This window comes from Gilbertella persicaria (genome assembly GCF_025201335.1).
Source record: "Gilbertella persicaria strain CBS 190.32 chromosome Unknown B0P05scaffold_2, whole genome shotgun sequence".
In the NCBI taxonomy this organism is placed as follows: domain Eukaryota; kingdom Fungi; phylum Mucoromycota; class Mucoromycetes; order Mucorales; family Choanephoraceae; genus Gilbertella; species Gilbertella persicaria.
In genome coordinates this window covers 122,283-138,987 of record NW_026251963.1, presented here as the reverse complement: position 1 = coordinate 138,987, position 16,705 = coordinate 122,283, and the positions used below count along the sequence as shown (strand labels likewise).

At 37.0% G+C, this 16,705-nt stretch overlaps 11 protein-coding genes across 11 annotated transcripts; 2 read left to right on the top strand and 9 right to left on the bottom strand.

The window, feature by feature from the left end:
- The first annotated feature begins 504 nt into the window (after nt 1-504).
- Nucleotides 505-1,892, top strand: B0P05DRAFT_522281 (uncharacterized protein). Its single transcript, XM_051575952.1, has 3 exons — nt 505-597; nt 645-1,087; nt 1,186-1,892. The coding sequence occupies exons 1-3, from the start codon at nt 582-584 to the stop codon at nt 1,795-1,797; spliced, it is 1,071 nt and encodes a 356-aa protein (XP_051439278.1). The 5' UTR covers nt 505-581; the 3' UTR covers nt 1,798-1,892.
- B0P05DRAFT_522279 (cytidylyltransferase family-domain-containing protein) lies at nt 1,893-3,620 on the bottom strand. The gene is made up of 7 exons (XM_051575951.1): nt 3,302-3,620; nt 3,103-3,242; nt 2,749-3,047; nt 2,649-2,696; nt 2,493-2,603; nt 2,198-2,437; nt 1,893-2,147 (listed from the first exon to the last, which is right to left on the bottom strand). Exons 1-7 carry the CDS (start codon nt 3,598-3,600, stop codon nt 1,944-1,946), a joined length of 1,341 nt encoding a protein of 446 aa, XP_051439277.1. The 5' UTR covers nt 3,601-3,620; the 3' UTR covers nt 1,893-1,943.
- A 755-nt stretch (nt 3,621-4,375) lies between these two features.
- Nucleotides 4,376-6,105, top strand: B0P05DRAFT_522277 (Metalloenzyme, LuxS/M16 peptidase-like protein). Its single transcript, XM_051575950.1, has 5 exons — nt 4,376-4,680; nt 4,753-4,874; nt 4,933-5,719; nt 5,765-5,845; nt 5,902-6,105. The coding sequence occupies exons 1-5, from the start codon at nt 4,453-4,455 to the stop codon at nt 5,989-5,991; spliced, it is 1,308 nt and encodes a 435-aa protein (XP_051439276.1). The 5' UTR covers nt 4,376-4,452; the 3' UTR covers nt 5,992-6,105.
- B0P05DRAFT_522275 (uncharacterized protein) lies at nt 6,005-6,615 on the bottom strand. The gene is made up of 4 exons (XM_051575949.1): nt 6,536-6,615; nt 6,384-6,485; nt 6,167-6,337; nt 6,005-6,084 (listed from the first exon to the last, which is right to left on the bottom strand). Exons 1-3 carry the CDS (start codon nt 6,609-6,611, stop codon nt 6,174-6,176), a joined length of 342 nt encoding a protein of 113 aa, XP_051439275.1. The 5' UTR covers nt 6,612-6,615; the 3' UTR covers nt 6,005-6,084; nt 6,167-6,173.
- On the bottom strand, nt 6,616-7,920 carry B0P05DRAFT_522274 (uncharacterized protein). The gene is made up of 3 exons (XM_051575948.1): nt 7,267-7,920; nt 7,198-7,215; nt 6,616-7,149 (listed from the first exon to the last, which is right to left on the bottom strand). The coding sequence occupies exons 1-3, from the start codon at nt 7,902-7,904 to the stop codon at nt 6,750-6,752; spliced, it is 1,056 nt and encodes a 351-aa protein (XP_051439274.1). The 5' UTR covers nt 7,905-7,920; the 3' UTR covers nt 6,616-6,749.
- B0P05DRAFT_483042 (Argonaute siRNA chaperone complex subunit Arb1-domain-containing protein) lies at nt 7,910-9,421 on the bottom strand. The gene is made up of 3 exons (XM_051575227.1): nt 9,340-9,421; nt 8,995-9,282; nt 7,910-8,947 (listed from the first exon to the last, which is right to left on the bottom strand). Exons 1-3 carry the CDS (start codon nt 9,378-9,380, stop codon nt 7,969-7,971), a joined length of 1,308 nt encoding a protein of 435 aa, XP_051439273.1. The 5' UTR covers nt 9,381-9,421; the 3' UTR covers nt 7,910-7,968.
- On the bottom strand, nt 9,422-10,833 carry B0P05DRAFT_522269 (NRDE protein-domain-containing protein). Its single transcript, XM_051575947.1, has 4 exons — nt 10,428-10,833; nt 9,957-10,377; nt 9,778-9,910; nt 9,422-9,735 (listed from the first exon to the last, which is right to left on the bottom strand). The coding sequence occupies exons 1-4, from the start codon at nt 10,521-10,523 to the stop codon at nt 9,471-9,473; spliced, it is 915 nt and encodes a 304-aa protein (XP_051439272.1). The 5' UTR covers nt 10,524-10,833; the 3' UTR covers nt 9,422-9,470.
- Nucleotides 10,260-11,501, bottom strand: B0P05DRAFT_93188 (uncharacterized protein). The gene is made up of 5 exons (XM_051583903.1): nt 11,497-11,501; nt 11,280-11,399; nt 11,113-11,236; nt 10,881-11,057; nt 10,260-10,833 (listed from the first exon to the last, which is right to left on the bottom strand). Exons 3-5 carry the CDS (start codon nt 11,179-11,181, stop codon nt 10,561-10,563), a joined length of 519 nt encoding a protein of 172 aa, XP_051439271.1. The 5' UTR covers nt 11,182-11,236; nt 11,280-11,399; nt 11,497-11,501; the 3' UTR covers nt 10,260-10,560.
- A 2,300-nt stretch (nt 11,502-13,801) lies between these two features.
- Nucleotides 13,802-14,272, bottom strand: B0P05DRAFT_567824 (uncharacterized protein; the record flags this gene model as incomplete). Its single annotated transcript, XM_051581159.1, has 2 exons — nt 13,802-13,937; nt 13,980-14,272. The coding sequence occupies 2 exons, from the start codon at nt 14,270-14,272 to the stop codon at nt 13,802-13,804; spliced, it is 429 nt and encodes a 142-aa protein (XP_051439270.1).
- Nucleotides 14,273-14,283: 11 nt separating this feature from the next.
- Nucleotides 14,284-15,943, bottom strand: B0P05DRAFT_522248 (Alpha/Beta hydrolase protein). Its single transcript, XM_051575946.1, has 3 exons — nt 15,441-15,943; nt 14,776-15,396; nt 14,284-14,728 (listed from the first exon to the last, which is right to left on the bottom strand). The coding sequence occupies exons 1-3, from the start codon at nt 15,756-15,758 to the stop codon at nt 14,585-14,587; spliced, it is 1,083 nt and encodes a 360-aa protein (XP_051439269.1). The 5' UTR covers nt 15,759-15,943; the 3' UTR covers nt 14,284-14,584.
- On the bottom strand, nt 15,944-16,618 carry B0P05DRAFT_522247 (uncharacterized protein). The gene has a single exon (XM_051575945.1). The coding sequence runs from the start codon at nt 16,558-16,560 to the stop codon at nt 16,093-16,095; it is 468 nt and encodes a 155-aa protein (XP_051439268.1). The 5' UTR covers nt 16,561-16,618; the 3' UTR covers nt 15,944-16,092.
- Between the last annotated feature and the right edge of the window lie 87 nt (nt 16,619-16,705).

Genomic DNA, 16,705 nt, shown 5'->3' with positions numbered 1-16,705 from the left:
TTGTGGTTCAAGTTGAAAGCATGTACAAATTTGTTGTATAAAAGTAGAGTTGACCTGAACCTTTCTTATACAAATGCTAGTATATATATACATATAAACTACACTTGTCTAAAAACGTCAAGTGTTTTGGTCGAATACCAGTACAAGACAATAAGGTATATATTAATATCACAAGAAGAAGAAAGCTTCTTTAAATAGATTGAATTTCAAGCTTAACTAATTCTTGGCATAGAAGAAAAAATGTTTTAGAGTCGTCATTATGAAAGGAAGGGGGGAAGATTAATTACTGTTGCATAAAAAAAGGGGGAATGATTTAAAGTACTATTTAATCGGTTTGTTTGCTATTATTTCAAGGGTGATTTAAGCATGACTTGAATGAGAAGATAAGGTATTTGTGTGTATGTGTAACCAAAACAATAGGGCCCATCTTTTAGAGCCGTGACCTTGAACCACAGTAGCTCAAATGCTTACACATACACAACCTAAGCCTTTTTCAACCCCCTCTTTCTTAGATTTTCTTAGTCTTTTTTTCTTTTTTTAACTTTTTCTCCAAGTAACATTTCTTATGGAAATAGTCTTAAATGCTAGTTGATCATAGTATGTTTTTATTACTTTATTTTACGTATTAAGCCATGTGTCTTTAGATACAACACGGCATATACGACTTGAGCCAAGAGAAACCTGCACCACACCATGTTTGAACCCGTGCTGTAACTCAGATCAAGTTTGCGCTGAAATCGAATGCAGTGCTTGTCCAACTGTTCACTGCGCCAATACGGAACAACTTGAATTGAAAATCACTAGTACAATCCATGACGAAAGTTACGACAAGACTGCATTAATCGCTGGTCTAACTACCAGTCTCGTGGTGTTAGCCATGATTGCCGCAACGATAGTCGGTTTTGTGTTCCATAAAAGGCGTAAAATTCGAAAACAACAACAAGAAATCGAGAAGCAAGTCAACAAAGACTTTATACCGCCATCATTTCCACCTCCTGTGATACCTTCTTCTCCCACTTCATTTTTACCCTCTCTTTCTGAGACTTCAAGAAGCAGTACAATACCAAGTTATTGGTTTTATACTCAAGTAAGCTAATTTAAGGAGTATTATATATCTCCTTTCTAGAGTACCATTGTTTAGAGAGAAAAAAAAAGGGGAGGTATTAACTATCTCTCACTTTTTAGGCTATGGACTTTGATCATCCTCAATCGCCATTTATCTTTGGTGCTCATTCGCTTCAAATTCCGCACTTGGATGACACAACGACAGGCCAGACAATTCGTCGATCACTTAATATCCAACCACTACAGCCTATGCATTATTTGAGTCGAGCTTCTTCTGTCCGAATCACGAAATACGATCATCATCGCACCAATATACCCACAAATGAAGAGGACGATGAAGAACTGGAAGAGGTAGCTACTGTCAAACGCGCTGTTTCTGTCAGAAAGAATAACTCAATGGGTTCTCGATCAAGCACGACTACTCGTGTGGGGAGTGTTGCGGAAGATATCAAAATGGCAAAACCAACAATAGCCCGCATCAATACGATCACGACTCGCAATGAAGAAGGTGGAGTCACTCGAAAACGATCTATACGAAGAATCAGTCTTTCACAAGACCCACCTTCACCCAACAACACGACATCCTCCTCCAATGGCAGCGGTCGTATTGATGTTTACTTCTGTCCTCCCACTGAAGAATCCATGCATTCAAATCAAAGTCAACTATCTATTCAGTCCAACTCTACTTTAGGAGACGGAGAGATTACTGTATATTATAAACCATCACCTTGATATTGTTAGATAATAATTGCCTTTTTCTGTACATCCTCTGTTGTAATAACAACAACAATAAAAAAAAAACGCTAATATGTAAAAAGAAATAAAGACATTATTTATGTATAAAAGCATTAGAGTAATAATATGAAATAAATACTAAATTACAAAGAAGAAATTCCACTCTTCAAGATTTGACGAGCATTGTCTGTCAAGGCACTTGAACCACACTTTTGTAACACAGTAGGGTCAAGAATACCTTGGTTCACAAAGTAAGTCAATATACGTTCCAAAAGCTCCAATTGATCATTGAGCGATAAGTTGTTAATGACAGAAGCTAAAATAGAGCCTACATTTAAATTGTATGTCTAATAACAGATATGTGAGTGATGTTGTTGCATAACTGTCATTTGCTTACCTTGATAAAACTTTGGTAGTAGATATAGGCAAAAAAGCCCATCAAGAATTGACAGTCCATACGATCTGTCATTCCGCCATGACCAGGAATACTTTGACCAAAATCTTTGACATTGAAAGCACGTTTGACACCACTAGCAAAGAAACCACCAAATGGAGCAATAAGAGAAGCAAAACAAGCCCAAACAAGAGTATGGAGTTGAACAGGAGCAATCCAGACCTTGTTTACTTCTTTATGGAACTATAAATTTCTGTTTAGTTTTTTTTTGGGGGGAAAGGAGTTTTAACTTATTTACCAAAGTTTTAATGATTGTAATCCATAAATCTGGTAATTTCCAGGGGACAGCAGTAAAGACAGGGTTTACGGGATCACAGCCTATTTGAGACCATGCAGACATAGACAAATCCTAATCCATATGAGTATAACAGTAAAGGAAAACAATAAAATTTACCTTGACAGGACAAATCATATAATCAAATCGCATCAACAATGTAGACCACTACACAAAAGGAGAGATAAGCTACACATGAATCTAAAAGGTAGAATTTTACCAAAAAGCCAAACACAAGTGTACAAATCCAAGCACCGACAAAGCCTTCAATTGTTTTTTTAGGACTTAATTGAATCAATTGATGACGACCCCAAAAGAAACCACAAATATAAGCGAAAATATCGTTACAGATGACAAGAGAAGTAGGAATAAAGAACCAAATCAAACCTTCAAGGATATTGTTGACAATGAAATGACTTTGAAACACGACGAGTAAAAGAGCCATATGCATCCAACCAAATTGACGGAATTGACGTTTGTATTGTCCCTTTTTCAAATTGGTGACGAAAAACACAAAGCCTATATCATCATACAACTCAGTTTTCAACTCTTTTCCACCCTCGCTTATACTTACCAATGACATAAAGAACAAAGCTAATAAATCGGTGATGTGTTGCGAAAGGTAAAAGCACTCTGTCTACTAACACAACATGTTGGAAATAATAAATAATTGACTCGCCATACAAGAAATAAGTTGTTGTGACCAAAAAATACCTAAACATGGTCTTAATTCTCCATGCTACTATCCTGTACCTTTTTTTTTTTTCGCTTACCAACTCATTGTCTTGAACCACTTGAAATTACTATCTTTAGCAGGGCCCTGAGCTATTTGAAGTACCTCGTTGTACACAACTGTTGAAATAGCAATCACCATAAGAATAACCCAGATATGACCCGAAGCAAGAATGAGAAAGAAAGTGCCAATCATCATAAATGTAGTGATGGTTCTAACCCACCAATTCTTCCATTTTTTCTGACTTGATTCTGCAGCCAGCAAGGTCACTTTTTCTTCTTGTTCTTCCTTTGGTGTATTTACAACAGGCTTTGGTGATCTTTTCTTGTTACCAGCCATTTTTTTTCTTGAAAGTAATAAAGAAGAAAAAAGGAAATAAGTATCCGCGTCTTTTTTTTTCTGCAATAAAAATGGTTGGGGAAGAAGTCAAATGTGCGTAGAAATGGTAACACCAGCACGTGAAAGACAAAGTTCTTGGGATAACTTGGCAATAGGTGCTTCAGTCGGATGACACTTCTAGTGAACTCTAGGCTCTCATATGAGTCAAATGCTCGGGAAAATCATACTTTATTCAATTTAAAGTGTTTGAAGGTGATAGCTCATCTCAAGTGTTATAGCTATATTGCTTTAGAATGATACAAACACAATAAAAAGCAATATAGACTAATTCCTTTGTATAAACCTGAGTTTTTTTTTTTTTTTTTTTTTTTTTTTTTTAGTTACATTCTTTTTGGTTGATGAATGTATATCTCCTCCATTTAGGGGAACAAACTCAAGAATGACATGTTGCACACATACAGAAATGCTTGTCCTACACCAAATACAAAAGATATTTTAAATGATTGCTACTCTTGAATGGTATATTGATTCGATAGAGAAAACAAATAGGATCATGGACATCATTGCTATTTAAGCGAAACAAGATCCAACATATCGCTATGAATTGCCCTGAACACGGAATTACGATGATTGGCTCAAATTGATTGCGTCACATTAAAAAGTCAGCCTCACTGGCAAGTTTCTATTCCAGCCTGGTCAACTGAAAAAAAATGAAGGAACGAATGCAAGACCAAAAAAAAAAATCGGGTGGTGTGCCCTAACAAACAAGCCCTAGTCTTTTTTTTTATATTTTTTTTCTTCCCCGCAACTACACACCTATTACACCCCACTCTTCTTCCTTTAATCAATAACATGTTGGCCGCCTCTCGTAAAGCCATTATCAGCACTGCCTCCAAGGCTACCTACGCTACCGCAGCCACTGCCAGTCAAATCAGCACTGCCTCCAACGGCGTCAAGGTTGTTTCCAGCCAAGAGCCTGGTCAAACTGCCTCATTAGCTGTTGTTGTTAACGGTGGTGCCAGAGCTGAATCCAGCGACAATGCTGGTGTTGCTCACTTTTTGAAGAACTTTGGTTTCAAGGTAATGCATCGACAATCAACCTATAGATTCGTTGCATCATTGGACATGATTAGACACTAACATTTTCTATAGAACAATGTCAACCGTACTGCTTTCCGTATTGCTCGTGAAGCTGAACTTGCTGGTGGTGTTTTGTCTTCCAACCTTTCTCACGAAGCTCTTGTTTACTCTGCCGAACTTTTAAAGGACGATGTGTAAGTGTGTGGATTTTTTATCAGGGGTGGAAGAAAAGTCTAATTGACACATTGATAGTGAATTGTTTGCTGAAATTTTGGCTGATGTTGTCACCAAGCAAAAGTTCCAAGAACACGAATTCGTCGATGTTGCTCGTCAAACTGCTGCTGAATCTGCCAATGCTTTCGCCAACGCTGAAATCAGTGCCATTGAAGCTGCTCACCAAACTGCTTTCCGTACTGGTCTCGGTAACTCTATCTTTGCCAAGCAAAATGCTCATGTCAAGAACGCCACTGTCAAGGCTTTTGCTCAAGAACTTTTCACTCAAGGCAACGTTGCCCTTGTTGGTACTGGTATTGAACACGAAACCCTCCAACGTTTGGCTGAAACCTACTTGAACCTTCCTGCCGGTAATCTCAGCTTGGCTAGCACCAAATACTATGGTGGTGAATCTCGTATTGAATCCGTCTCTTCTACTGGTGAATACATCTTGGCCTTTGAAGGTGCTGCTGCTAATTCTGCTGAATTTGCTGCTCTCCAAGTCCTTCGTCAAGCTCTTGGTGGTGAAGCCATCATCAAGAACGCTGGTGTCTCTGGTATTCTTGGTCAAGCTTCTGCCAAGTTCTCTGAAGGTACTAACATTAAGGCTTTCAACTTGGGTTACTCTGATGCCGGTCTTTTTGGTGTTCAAGTCTCTGCTTCTACCTCTGAAACTGCCTCTGCTGTTGCTGCTGCTGCTGAACAATTGAAGGCTGCCAAGAACCTTTCTTCTGAAGATTTCAACAGAGCTGTTGCTCAAGCCAAGTTTGCTGCTACTGCTAACATCCAAACTCGTCTTGACCGTGCTGAAGCTCTTGGTGTTCATGTAAGTTCTTATTGATGTCAATTGTATGAATGCTGATTTGATTAGGCTCTTCAAAACGGTAAATATGCTTCTACTTCTGAAGCTGTTGCTGCTATTGAAAAGGTTTCTGCTTCTGATGTTGCTCAAGTAAGTAGTATAGATGTGAAATGTGCTTTTTTTATTTATTTTATGATCAACAATAGGCCGCTGAAAAGTTATTCAAGAGCAAGCCCACTACTGTTGCCCTTGGTGAACTTAACCGTTTGCCTTATGCTGACTCTGTCTCTTTGTAATTTTAAATTAAATCTGAAATATTTATTAACACAAAAAGACAAGCTTTTAAAAGAAAGAAAGAGAAAAAAGTGTATCTTTTTTTTTTGTAAAACCTATAAAAAAATCAATGGCATTAATACTTAGATAAAAAAGAAAACAAATGTATCCCCCCCCCTTTTTTTTTTCATTCCTTACTGCGTTATTAAGATTGGTTATTAGAGTTGACCAAGACAACAACAGAAGAATCTTTTTCACTGTTAACACGGTTATTTGTAGAAGCATGGTGACGGTGTTCATCATGATCCACATTAATATTAGCACCAACACCCAAATTGATATCAGCACCAACACCTAAATTGAGATCACCTTTTTTTTTTTTTTGGTTAGTTATTAGCATACCAGTATTCCTTACGTTTGTAGCGATGTTCATCATGATCCTTATCACCAAGACCAATGTTAATATTAGCACCAATGTCCAAATCAATATCAGCACCCACACCTAAATCAATATCACCTTTTTATTCTCAATTATGAATATATCATTGCATGCATATATATGCTTACGTTTATCAACTGCAGGAGCAGCATGAACCAAGGCAACAACAACAGAAAGGATACCAACCAATTGAACAAAATGCATAGTGTATAAAGACGAAAAAAAAAAAGAAAGCCACTGAGACCAGTTCTTTTAAATAGACTGAGCTTTGCAGACATTCCCCTCTTGTTTGAATTGATATTGGTCCAGAATCAACAAGGTTATGATTTATTAAAGAATTCGTTAAAACCAATTTGCTATCCTCAAAAACACTTGATTTCGTAAGATTGGACTTAAAAATAATCGACCTGTTGTCACAAAAAACAAGGTTGTCAATACATGGCATAAGATCCGAGAAGTCATGCTGTATGGAGGAATCCTTTTTCTGAACAAATTGACCTCAAGAGCCACGGCTATACCATGAATCATAAAGAACAAGGTCATTTCAAATGTCAGGATACGTGTGGCTGCTGCAATCATAAAGTCATGGAACAAGCCACTCACAAAGAATACTCCTAGACCGCACACAGTAGGTGAAGACATCAAGAATGATTGATGCTTTGCTTGTTTGCCTTTTTTAGCAGATACTTTCGAGAACATAAACCGATGAAACATACGACTAACAGCCCTATTCCATCTTCGACTATCAAGAAAGAGTAAGTCCATCATTCTCACATAGGCTATACTTTACTTCCAGAAATCCTTAGGACTATGTGTGACAAACATTAGATTTTAGACAACACTTCATCCCATTATTTACCTAATTGATATAAATGGATTATGAAAAAGATCTTGAAAGCGTACTAGGAATACAATCTGTAGTATACCCATCCATACATCAACCATACTCATCATACAATAGATACGCATCGCTAATACATATGTATAAAACATGGCTTTAGGACTATAGAATCGCATAGACAACAGGATAGACAAATCAGCAGGCAAGAGACCCTGCAGCGCTATCCTGTTAAACCCAAGCTTAGCTATGCCTCGCACTAGTTTTTTTATGCCTTGTAACCGAATCGATTGATCTGATTCTGTGTTCGGGGTTTCATCTTGGAATGTGGCTACTTTGATCATCATCAACAACCATTCTGTTAAGGTGAGATGGGATTCTGTCATAAAAAAGATTTGAATTGCAAGGATCCATGGCTGTAACATGAATGAGATGTTGGCAAAGTCGTATCTGGAATCAAAAAAGAGTGGCAACATGAAATGATAGAGACCAATAAAACTGCGTAATTGAAGAGGTGTAATCGAAAGCCTTTTTTCATTTTTAATAAGCACATAGTCTAACATTAGTGTTGAGAGATACATTGGCATAAGCAACAAGACTGGTAATTTAGTTGTCTGAGGTAATTTGATATAACTGACATAAGAATAAGGGCTAGCCATGTTCAATAAAGAAAAAGAAAGAATTATTTTATTTTTTTATTTTTTTTATTTTTAAAAAGCAGCATTAATAGTCAAAGTCTTCTTCTGTCATGCAATCATCTTCCATATAAAAAGTAGGCATAAAGCGACGTGCTTGTTCCAAATACCACTCACCGTTGCTTAGTCTACAAAGAGTGAGCGCTGTTACCATGCCTACCATCATATGTTGAACAATTTTCTTTTCGAGATAAATTCTGTATGTTTCATGGGTATCTTCATAGTTTTCAAATTTGACTTGAATCAAATCCTCAGATGCTGCTGTCTCTTCTTTGTAAGGTGCAATTTCTGCTACTTTGACAAACACCCATTCACGCTTCTCGACTAAGCTTACACTATCAGGATTCTTGATTTTCTTTTGAACAATCTTCTTAGTGTCTTCAGAAGTTGTGCCCACAGTGTCAACAAGAAAAGACATGTACTGCTTTTGAATCGTCAAGGTAGTCTCAGTCATCCAAGAGGTATCCATTTCTGTAATGGCATTACCAAACAGATCAGCACAAGCCTTGTTAAATGTGCCTGGCATTTCCATGATAATATGCTTGCATTTGGGAAGTTGAATTTTGGCTTGAGCACAGATAGCGCGGGCACCCGCAATATCATCCGCATATTCAGGTGCAACATGACGGATCTGAAGGTATCTTAAGAACGCATCAATCAAGGCAGGAGCATCAATAAAATCCCTTAGGGTTGTGAATCTACTTTGACGAATAAATGCGTTGCCAAAATAGACTTGGGCCACTTCAGTAAAATTGACTTCTAAGCCTTCTTCTGAATCATCAGGCACAGAATCAATCGCTGTCTTGGCTGCTTCAAAATCAATAGCAGCCTCAGGATCATTAGGGGTATCAGCACTTGTAGCACGACCCAAAAACATGTTGGGACCTGTCTTGATACAACCAAACTTGAGATAGTTATCAAAAATGGCACGCTTTTCATCAGAAAACTTGTGGTTTTTACGGTATTTCCAGATGGCATATTCAACTCTTTGAGCAAGAGAATGAGAACTATAAAGCAATGAACATCCTGATTTTGAAATACACAAATACTGTACGGATCAAAAGGATCTTCAATCAAATCCTCGGAATGCTTTTCGATATAGTCATCAGCAAGATCAGTACCTGCTTCGGGCAAATCAGCTGTCTTTCCCTTCTTCTTCTTCTTCTTTTTCTTCTTCTTTTCACCAGCTAACTCTGCTTTTGTCTGCTTAGCAAGGCTGATAGGAGTAGCGAGTTCCTTGGGCATTTCAGGAATCTCTTGTTCTAAATGCTCTTCATCTTCAGGCTGGTGTAAATCTTCGTCATTCTCTTCTGCTTCGCGTTGTCTGTTAAGAAAGTCCTCGCTAAAGAAAAAAAAACTAATAAGCTACTGTCTCTTGATTCTCAAAAAGAGAAATTACATAAACTTTTCTCTGTCTTCTTGGTTCTTTAATTCTTGCATAGTTTATCAGACAAAAAAGAAAAAAGAGAAAAAGAAACGCAGCATAAGATTATGTAAAAACAAGTAGGGTCGCGTCATAGGGTTTGTTTATTACACCAAGTCGAAATGAAAAATAATATCATTAAAATGATTAGGATTGGCAGGAGAAAATGTTTCTTTATCATGCCATAGTCTTTCGACAAAAGTAACATGGCCTTGATGGTCAATTAACACAATGGTACTTGTTCTTGTACCATATGTATAGTCTTTCAGATTAAGAGACTTTGGCCAATCGAATTTAGGAATGCATATACGCTCTTTCAGATCAGCAAATATCTGATCAACATCCTGCACATTACTCATAGGCTTTGTTGTACTAAAGACTCATGAGTTATATAGCCTACATGGCTCCATTTACCTTAATAGTTCAAATAAGGCATTCATAAGATCTGTTTCATTATGGCCATCGTATTCTTGAATGATCTTTTCAAACAGCTCTTTACCCATCTGCACTTTTGGCCATGGTTCTGATAAAATCGAATTGGAAACACCTATCTGTTGTGTTATGTCTGTAGTCTCGTAAGTCAAGCTGTTTACCATAAACCTCTTTTGTATTCAAATTGATAATCGGCTGATTCTTTCTGTTGGACAAATAAGCCATTTCTGTTGGTTCTTTACTGAAATCAAAATACAAAAGACTAAAGCCACCATAATCTTGCATTTGTTTCTCGACTGTCTCCATGGATTCTTGAACTGATGCTTTGCCCCACAAAAAGTCACGCACCAAGAATCCTCGAGAAAGAGTGCCTGTATAGTTTGTTTCTCGATAATTTGTAAGAGCAGAAAATCTTCCTTGGCGAGTAATACCCAACCAAGTACCATTCTTAAGATGACGGTCTGCTAGGTTGACTTCGAGATCAGTACCGGCCAACACGTCTTGGTGAGGTTCGTCCCAAAAGTGAGCTCTTGCTGTGGGTCTTTCCAGAAACTCATCTCGGTTGCCTGCAAAAATACTAGTCTTTTTTTATTAACAAATGTCCTTCATTCTGAAAAGAAGCTAGTTCTTACAAGCGATATTTCGGGTGGTTGTCTACAGTCCAAAACAAAATACACATTCTGAAAGTAAAGAGAGAGAGAGAGAGAGAAAATAGCTGATGCATGCATATATATATACAAAATAGTCACATGAGCATCTCACGCCTTACAAGTTGCCACAGATGGTCAATTCGCGCATTTGCTGTATAACTTGATCAACTCGGTGATCAACCACTTCTTGATGTGAGGGAAAATACTCTTTCAGTTTTTCAAACCCACCATAACTATCCTGACTGAGTTTGAGCTGTGATTTGATGCATGCTTCAAACGAAGGATCTAAATAGGCTATTCTCAAGTCAATCAATTGAGACAAATCATTCAAGAGCATTGTATTCAAGTTCTGGTAGGCTTCTCTTGTTATATTAGCCTCTTGTTCAGCCTATACATGAGTGTGAATAAGACAGGATAAGATAGAGTGATGCTTACACAACTTTGTATTTGAGGATCCCTGTTTGGTCTGTTCATCAATTTCTTAACTTTGGCTCTTGATGTATCATAACTTGCTACTATTTTCTGACGATGCTTAATGGCTTCGTTGACTTCAGTAAAATACGAGCAAAATCGGACTAAAGGCTCAACAACTATCGTACGATAAGCCTCATCCTGTCCTATATAGTCAGCAGTTTTTTTATTTTATTTATTTATCTATATAACTCACCAAATCAGTTCTTGTGTCTTGGTCGAGTCTTTCAATCAATCGTTTATACTTAGTTTCAGCTGGCCGCATGGAAGATTTATTATCATGGTTTGAGCAATTCTTAATTGAGTATTTGTAACAGCTACTTCAGCTCTTTTAGTTTCGTAAGGTTTAGTGTGCGTATTCACCTCTGATTGAATCAAGATAACATTTGGCTTCTTCAGCAACTTTTTCAGACTGTTTTTCTAAGCTTGAAAAACAGTATCATCATACATTCATGCTTGATTACTTTTTGAATCGTTCAAGTTCTTCAAAATCTTGATCAATTGTCTTTTTATTGCCACTTGCTCTTTGTACAATCTTTGTATGTTTTTTTTTTTTTTTTTTTTTTTTTTGCCTACTTACACCAAGGCCTGCTTTATTTATATTCTTTTTAAAGTCTGAACTAATATAATAGACATAAGATAACAACAACATGGAGATAAAAAAAAGACTCATTTTTATGAAAGAAAGAAAGAAAGAAAAAATAATGACATGGTGTGAGTTGCATAAATGGCTTTTTATATCCGCCAATCATTTACATACAGAGTTCATCTTTTTATTGTTACTTGATGTATATGTCTAAGATGCGTCTCAAGAACGTACTTGTTACTATAGTTAAAATGACAAGAACGACAGTAATTGCTCTCGTCATGAGGATTTAGTTTAATGTCTTGATTACACTTTCTTTTGATAAACATCTGGTGTGCTTTTCGAAGATGATCAAGATAGCACTTTCTGGTTCTGTAAGTTTGATAACAAGCTCGGCAATGGTTATCAGGACCATACGCATTCGGTTCATTTTCCTTGCCAATGACTGGTTTCTTTTGTATTATAATATCGTGCATAAACCGAAGATGACTTCGATAGCTATCTCGACACGAATACGTTCTATCGCAAGAACAGCAATAGTTGTCTGGATCATATACATCAGGCGGTCTATCATTAGTTTTTATAGGCTTAGGTCTTATAGAATCATGCTTATGTACACTAATGTTATACACCTGATAGCCTCTTTTACTAGCAAAAGTGTAATTACAGGAGCGACAATGATTTCTTGAATCGTTTGGATCAGGCTTTATACTGAAGTCTGGGACTGGTCTTTTTCTTTTGATGGTCATATTATGTATCTTTCGAAGATGGCTACGATATGCATTTCTCAAACTATATGTATGATCACAAGGTTGACAGAAATGATTGGGATTATTAAGATCAGGCTTGACAAGTAGGTTTCTTTTCCGCCTTGAACATCCAATGTGAATCCGATGTCTGTACCGTAAATGAGCTAAATAAGAGCACCTATCACAATTATACTTGTTGCATAAACGACAATGATTGTTGGGATCATCAATATCTAGCTGGACAGGTAACTTTGGCTTGCATTCTTTTAAAAACTTGGAATATTTTATCTGTATCAATTTCAAGGAACTTATTGAATATATCTTGCCAAATCATTGCCTTATTACCGTAAGAGATCAGTAGGTGTTTGGCATCTTCTATTTCATTACAACTGACGCATTGATCATTTTCGATGTCTTTTATTCTTCTTTGGAATAGGGATTGCCTGCTAGGGATTCTGCTGTGTATCATTTTGAACTAGATGTTCCTTGCGGATCGGTGCATTGGTGCCTTATAGAATTGTTTTCATTGACGGGACTTGATATTAGCATTGAAGTCGCTTGGCATTGGTAATGGAATGTTTTCTAGCACTATTCTTCTGAAGCCTTGGTTGTTTAGGGACAGAATTTCAATGCTTTCGTATTTTAACTCCTTCAGATACTTCTTAAAGCCTAAGCAGTGTTGAGTCTCTTCTTCGATATTTTGCTCGATATGGCGTAGAAAGAACTTCCTGAACTGTAATGTATTGCTGGAAGTGTGTCTCTTTGATTTTGCTAGTATTACTGGTCTATTGCATTGGAGTTTGCTTTTGAAGGTAATCCGGTTGGTTGCTAAGTCAAGATTAAAAAAGTGTTGAACTAGGCTTTTCTTTGCGGTTGGACTGCCGAGGAATTTCAGCTCAGCGTTGTCTTCCCAGTCTTTGCAAACAGTTGAAAGCGGTAGAGTCATACAATCAATTGCTGACAATGATATTTGAGCTTCGTCTTTTGGTCTACAGAGCTTGGTCAAAACATCCATAATTTCCGGATTCTGGCATGAAATGCTAATTTAAACTCAGAATTTCCCTAAGGAACATTCCACTTACAGCAAGCTTCAAGCATTTCGACTTTTTTTAATTCATTCTACAATGCTCTTTCTTATCTTATTTATTTTGATGCAGTCCCATACTAAATTTGATAATAAGTATTGGGCTTGACAGACTATATCACTAATTCCAGGCGCGACTCTGAATGTATGCATTTTGAACAAAATAATCGCCATACAATGATTGATTGCACTCGGTTTTTATTGCTTTTACAGTCTATACAAAAAACAAAATCTGATTTGAAGGGATGTAAGGTATAGACAAAACATTTTATTCATATGTACATTTAGTTATCATTATAGTGAACTAACAAATCAAGCTTAATGATTCACTTGAAGAAATTATAGTCCAAGCACTTTAAGCCATGATCAAAATCTATCAGAACAAGAAGAAAAGAAGAGAGAGAGAGAGAGAGTAGAATGAATGCGATAAAAATTCGAGTTTGCAATTGCTAACCATAAATCATGTCTAATGTTTACGCTTGCGGGTCTCTTTTTCTTTACCCTTAGTGGGTTGTTCAGACATATCGTAAGTTGAGTCGCGATGGATAAGAATATCTGCTGTATGTAACCGAAGTTTTTTACTCAGAGGTTGATGATAGTGTCTACTGAGTGAGTGTATATGTAGATTGCATAAATAAACTTACCTCTGCGTTGTGGTATTGTCTATACGCTTATGGCGTGTACGTCCCCCTATTAGCCTGACAGTCAAGTTAAGTACAATAGGACCTTCTTGTAGGGCATAATCTTTCAACAAGTCATCGGAATCTGTCAAAATCTTTCCTCCCAAGGATCGTATACGTTGTTCTTCTACACTAAAAGCAGTGGTGGTGGCTAGTCGCTTTTTCAAGTCATATACAGTGCAAGGTTCATTGTCTCTAAAACAAAGGCAAAAAGGTCCAAACCCTGAAAAAGAATTGATAATGACTTGAAAATACATACGTGTGCAAAAAAAAAAAAAAAAAAAAAAAGGTGATGATGATTTAACAGACCGTACAGGTGTGTTACACCATATTGCTCTTTAGTAATCTATTTCATGAAAACAAATGTTGCATGTTTAACTATGGGCTCTAGAAAGGTTTGATGTCAATGAAAGGCAAGTTGAAGGCAATGATTTAGTATATCTTTTATAAGCCTAGACAAGTTAGAATTGATTACAATCACGAATAAAAATAGTACTTAGGTCAAGGATTTATGAAGGAATAATGTCTAGAAAGACAAAGAAATCCGTTTTTTAGGCAATTTAATATTTTTATTCTACAAGAAATTGCTCAATATCCTTATTCACAGATCGCCAGCGGCTAAGAATAACATCATGACCTTGTCCTTTATATGTAATCAACTCGGCATTGGGAAGAAGCTCTTTGGCTTCCTCAGCATGGTAATAGGGTACTGTCTACAGGAGATACATCAATAACATGCCTTTTAAATTTGATTTCTTACCGAGTCTTTGTCACCCCAAATCATTAAAATGCGCTTTTGTTGTTGTTGTTGTTGTTGTTGTTGTTGTTGTTGTTGTTGTTGTTGTCCTACTTTTCTGTATCTCTCTATCAATCCAGTGAAAGAGAAATCGACCACAGTACCAAGAAAAGCTCTCAGAAACCCAGGATGGTGAACAAATTGATACGTGGCAATGTCCGCAATTCTATTCAACGTTTCGCTTGTTTCTTGATCCAAATTAGACTGAACCAAGCGTGTTGATTTGGCAAACCTTTTGACAAGCGATACAATCAAGGGCCGAATATAAGGCTGGTTCATGATAAAGGGATAGACATGAGGAATCTGAACCACTTTGGAGATCCATGGCATATCTTGTACATGCATCAGACCTGTAGGAGCCACCAAGACTAATTTGTTCACCATCTCAGGATAAAAAGCAGCAAAAGAAGTAACAATACCACCTCCTAAACTAACGCCTACAAGGTCAGTATGGGTCCATCCAACTTTTTGTAAGAGCATGGCCAGTTGCGAAGTATAAAGTGCTTCATCGTATCTGACGGGTGGTGCTTCTGAAAAACCTCGACCCCATAAATCATACACCAAGACATGGTGACCATTGTTTGCCTGGTAATTAAGTATTTATAACGCGTATGCATCTACATACATACCAATTCTCTTGCTAACTTGTCATATATAGCTGAGCCTGTAGAAATGCCATGAACAAGAACAACAGGCTTGCCCTTCTGGTCACCAAACAACCAATACCTCATTGTGCCCAAAGGTAACTCTAGATCAGTACCGTTAGGATAAAAGTCAGGTGCATAAATATCAGAATAGTTCTTAGACAGTGAGCCTAAGGTAGTTTGTCTCTTTCCGCTTATTATCACATAGGAGCTCACCAGGGCTATTGTGACCCACTTGAGCGTTTGCACTAAAAACATAAAGAAAAAAAAAAGTAACACAACAATTTCCTGTAGGCCCTTCATGATCCTTTAAATAAATTACTTAGTTTTGATTGTAATTGATCATGACACATCATATTTGAATTCATCATTGTTCAAATAGACAAGGAGATTCCTGCAGACCCATGTCAACAATTGACAGTATTGGTTTAACCATAAATATCAACACTCTATTATCAAGACCCATTCTGTCTATATATATAAAAAAGGGAAGTAAGCGAACAGACTAGAGAGTTTCTTGCTTTTCCCCTCTTTTTTTAAAAAAAATGGTTTATTTTATGCGTTTGTTTTCATCATGCAACTTGTTACACAAAACGCCCTTCCAAGGTCCGTTTTCAATCCTATGATATAGGGAGGACTAATATGCAGTGATCCACTCCCAACCATCAATACCGGCTGCCTTTAGTTCGTCTTGTGTTGGCATCAAGTCATTTGGTACTACGATATATTCTTCTTCTTCTTCTTCTTCTTGGTCATTATCAGCCGTCGTATGTTTGATTTTCTTATTATTGTGTGCTTTTAATCTTTTCCTTGCCACAATTTGAATACTCTTTTTGACAATATCGTTTGTTTCTTCTAATTTTTCTTTTTCCTTTTTTAAACTAGCAATCGTCTGTTTCAGTAGGTGAATGTCCTCTTCATTCGATAAGATTTGTGTTGTTAGTTTGGGTGCTGTAGGAGATACTGTCCTTTCAAAAGGCTCTTCCTCTTCGTCTTCGTCTATCCAAGCACCAGGCAATTTTCTTCTTTTCATCGAAGATCCTTCAATAGGTGTTTGAGGAAACAAGACTGAAGAAACAATAGCTAAAGAATCTTTATCGTACATGTTGTATAAAAGAAAAAAAGAAAAAAGAAAGACTAAGATAGAAAAAATGAAATAAATAGTGGCGCACTCTCTCTACCCCCCATAAATCAGCTGAACTTGACACACTCTTTTTCGCTTCAAAACAACAAAACAATTGGCTCGATTA

Bases quoted from the DNA above. Each gene is read 5' to 3' on its own strand.
- B0P05DRAFT_522281 (XM_051575952.1), top strand. The intron at 1,088-1,185 runs GTAAGCTAATTT...CTCACTTTTTAG, and splicing joins GTTATTGGTTTTATACTCAA to GCTATGGACTTTGATCATCC.
- B0P05DRAFT_522279 (XM_051575951.1), bottom strand. From the start codon at position 3,600: ATGGCTGGTAACAAGAAAAGATCACCAAAGCCTGTTGTAAATACACCA. The intron at 3,048-3,102 runs GTAAGTATAAGC...ATGATGATATAG, and splicing joins CTTTGTTCTTTATGTCATTG to GCTTTGTGTTTTTCGTCACC. The intron at 2,697-2,748 runs GTAAAATTCTAC...CCTTTTGTGTAG, and splicing joins CACTTGTGTTTGGCTTTTTG to TGGTCTACATTGTTGATGCG.
- B0P05DRAFT_522277 (XM_051575950.1), top strand. From the start codon at position 4,453: ATGTTGGCCGCCTCTCGTAAAGCCATTATCAGCACTGCCTCCAAGGCT. The intron at 4,875-4,932 runs GTAAGTGTGTGG...ACACATTGATAG, and splicing joins GAACTTTTAAAGGACGATGT to TGAATTGTTTGCTGAAATTT. The intron at 5,846-5,901 runs GTAAGTAGTATA...GATCAACAATAG, and splicing joins CTGCTTCTGATGTTGCTCAA to GCCGCTGAAAAGTTATTCAA.
- B0P05DRAFT_522275 (XM_051575949.1), bottom strand. From the start codon at position 6,611: ATGCATTTTGTTCAATTGGTTGGTATCCTTTCTGTTGTTGTTGCCTTG. The intron at 6,486-6,535 runs GTAAGCATATAT...GAGAATAAAAAG, and splicing joins TGCTCCTGCAGTTGATAAAC to GTGATATTGATTTAGGTGTG. The intron at 6,338-6,383 runs GTAAGGAATACT...AAAAAAAAAAAG, and splicing joins TGATGAACATCGCTACAAAC to GTGATCTCAATTTAGGTGTT.
- B0P05DRAFT_522274 (XM_051575948.1), bottom strand. From the start codon at position 7,904: ATGGCTAGCCCTTATTCTTATGTCAGTTATATCAAATTACCTCAGACA.
- B0P05DRAFT_483042 (XM_051575227.1), bottom strand. From the start codon at position 9,380: ATGCAAGAATTAAAGAACCAAGAAGACAGAGAAAAGTTTAT. The intron at 9,283-9,339 runs GTAATTTCTCTT...TTTTTTCTTTAG, and splicing joins GAAGACAGAGAAAAGTTTAT to CGAGGACTTTCTTAACAGAC. The intron at 8,948-8,994 runs GTACAGTATTTG...ATTGCTTTATAG, and splicing joins ATTGAAGATCCTTTTGATCC to TTCTCATTCTCTTGCTCAAA.
- B0P05DRAFT_522269 (XM_051575947.1), bottom strand. From the start codon at position 10,523: ATGCATGCATCAGCTATTTTCTCTCTCTCTCTCTCTCTTTACTTTCAG. The intron at 9,911-9,956 runs GTAAACAGCTTG...CACAACAGATAG, and splicing joins GAATACAAAAGAGGTTTATG to GTGTTTCCAATTCGATTTTA. The intron at 9,736-9,777 runs GTAAATGGAGCC...ATGAGTCTTTAG, and splicing joins GCCTTATTTGAACTATTAAG to TACAACAAAGCCTATGAGTA.
- B0P05DRAFT_93188 (XM_051583903.1), bottom strand. From the start codon at position 11,181: ATGCGGCCAGCTGAAACTAAGTATAAACGATTGATTGAAAGACTCGAC. The intron at 11,058-11,112 runs GTGAGTTATATA...TATATAGGACAG, and splicing joins AAGACACAAGAACTGATTTG to GATGAGGCTTATCGTACGAT. The intron at 10,834-10,880 runs GTAAGCATCACT...ACTCATGTATAG, and splicing joins ATCCTCAAATACAAAGTTGT to GCTGAACAAGAGGCTAATAT.
- B0P05DRAFT_522248 (XM_051575946.1), bottom strand. From the start codon at position 15,758: ATGAAGGGCCTACAGGAAATTGTTGTGTTACTTTTTTTTTTCTTTATG. The intron at 15,397-15,440 runs GTATGTATGTAG...CTTAATTACCAG, and splicing joins ACAAGTTAGCAAGAGAATTG to GCAAACAATGGTCACCATGT. The intron at 14,729-14,775 runs GTAAGAAATCAA...TATCTCCTGTAG, and splicing joins TTTGGGGTGACAAAGACTCG to ACAGTACCCTATTACCATGC.
- B0P05DRAFT_522247 (XM_051575945.1), bottom strand. From the start codon at position 16,560: ATGTACGATAAAGATTCTTTAGCTATTGTTTCTTCAGTCTTGTTTCCT.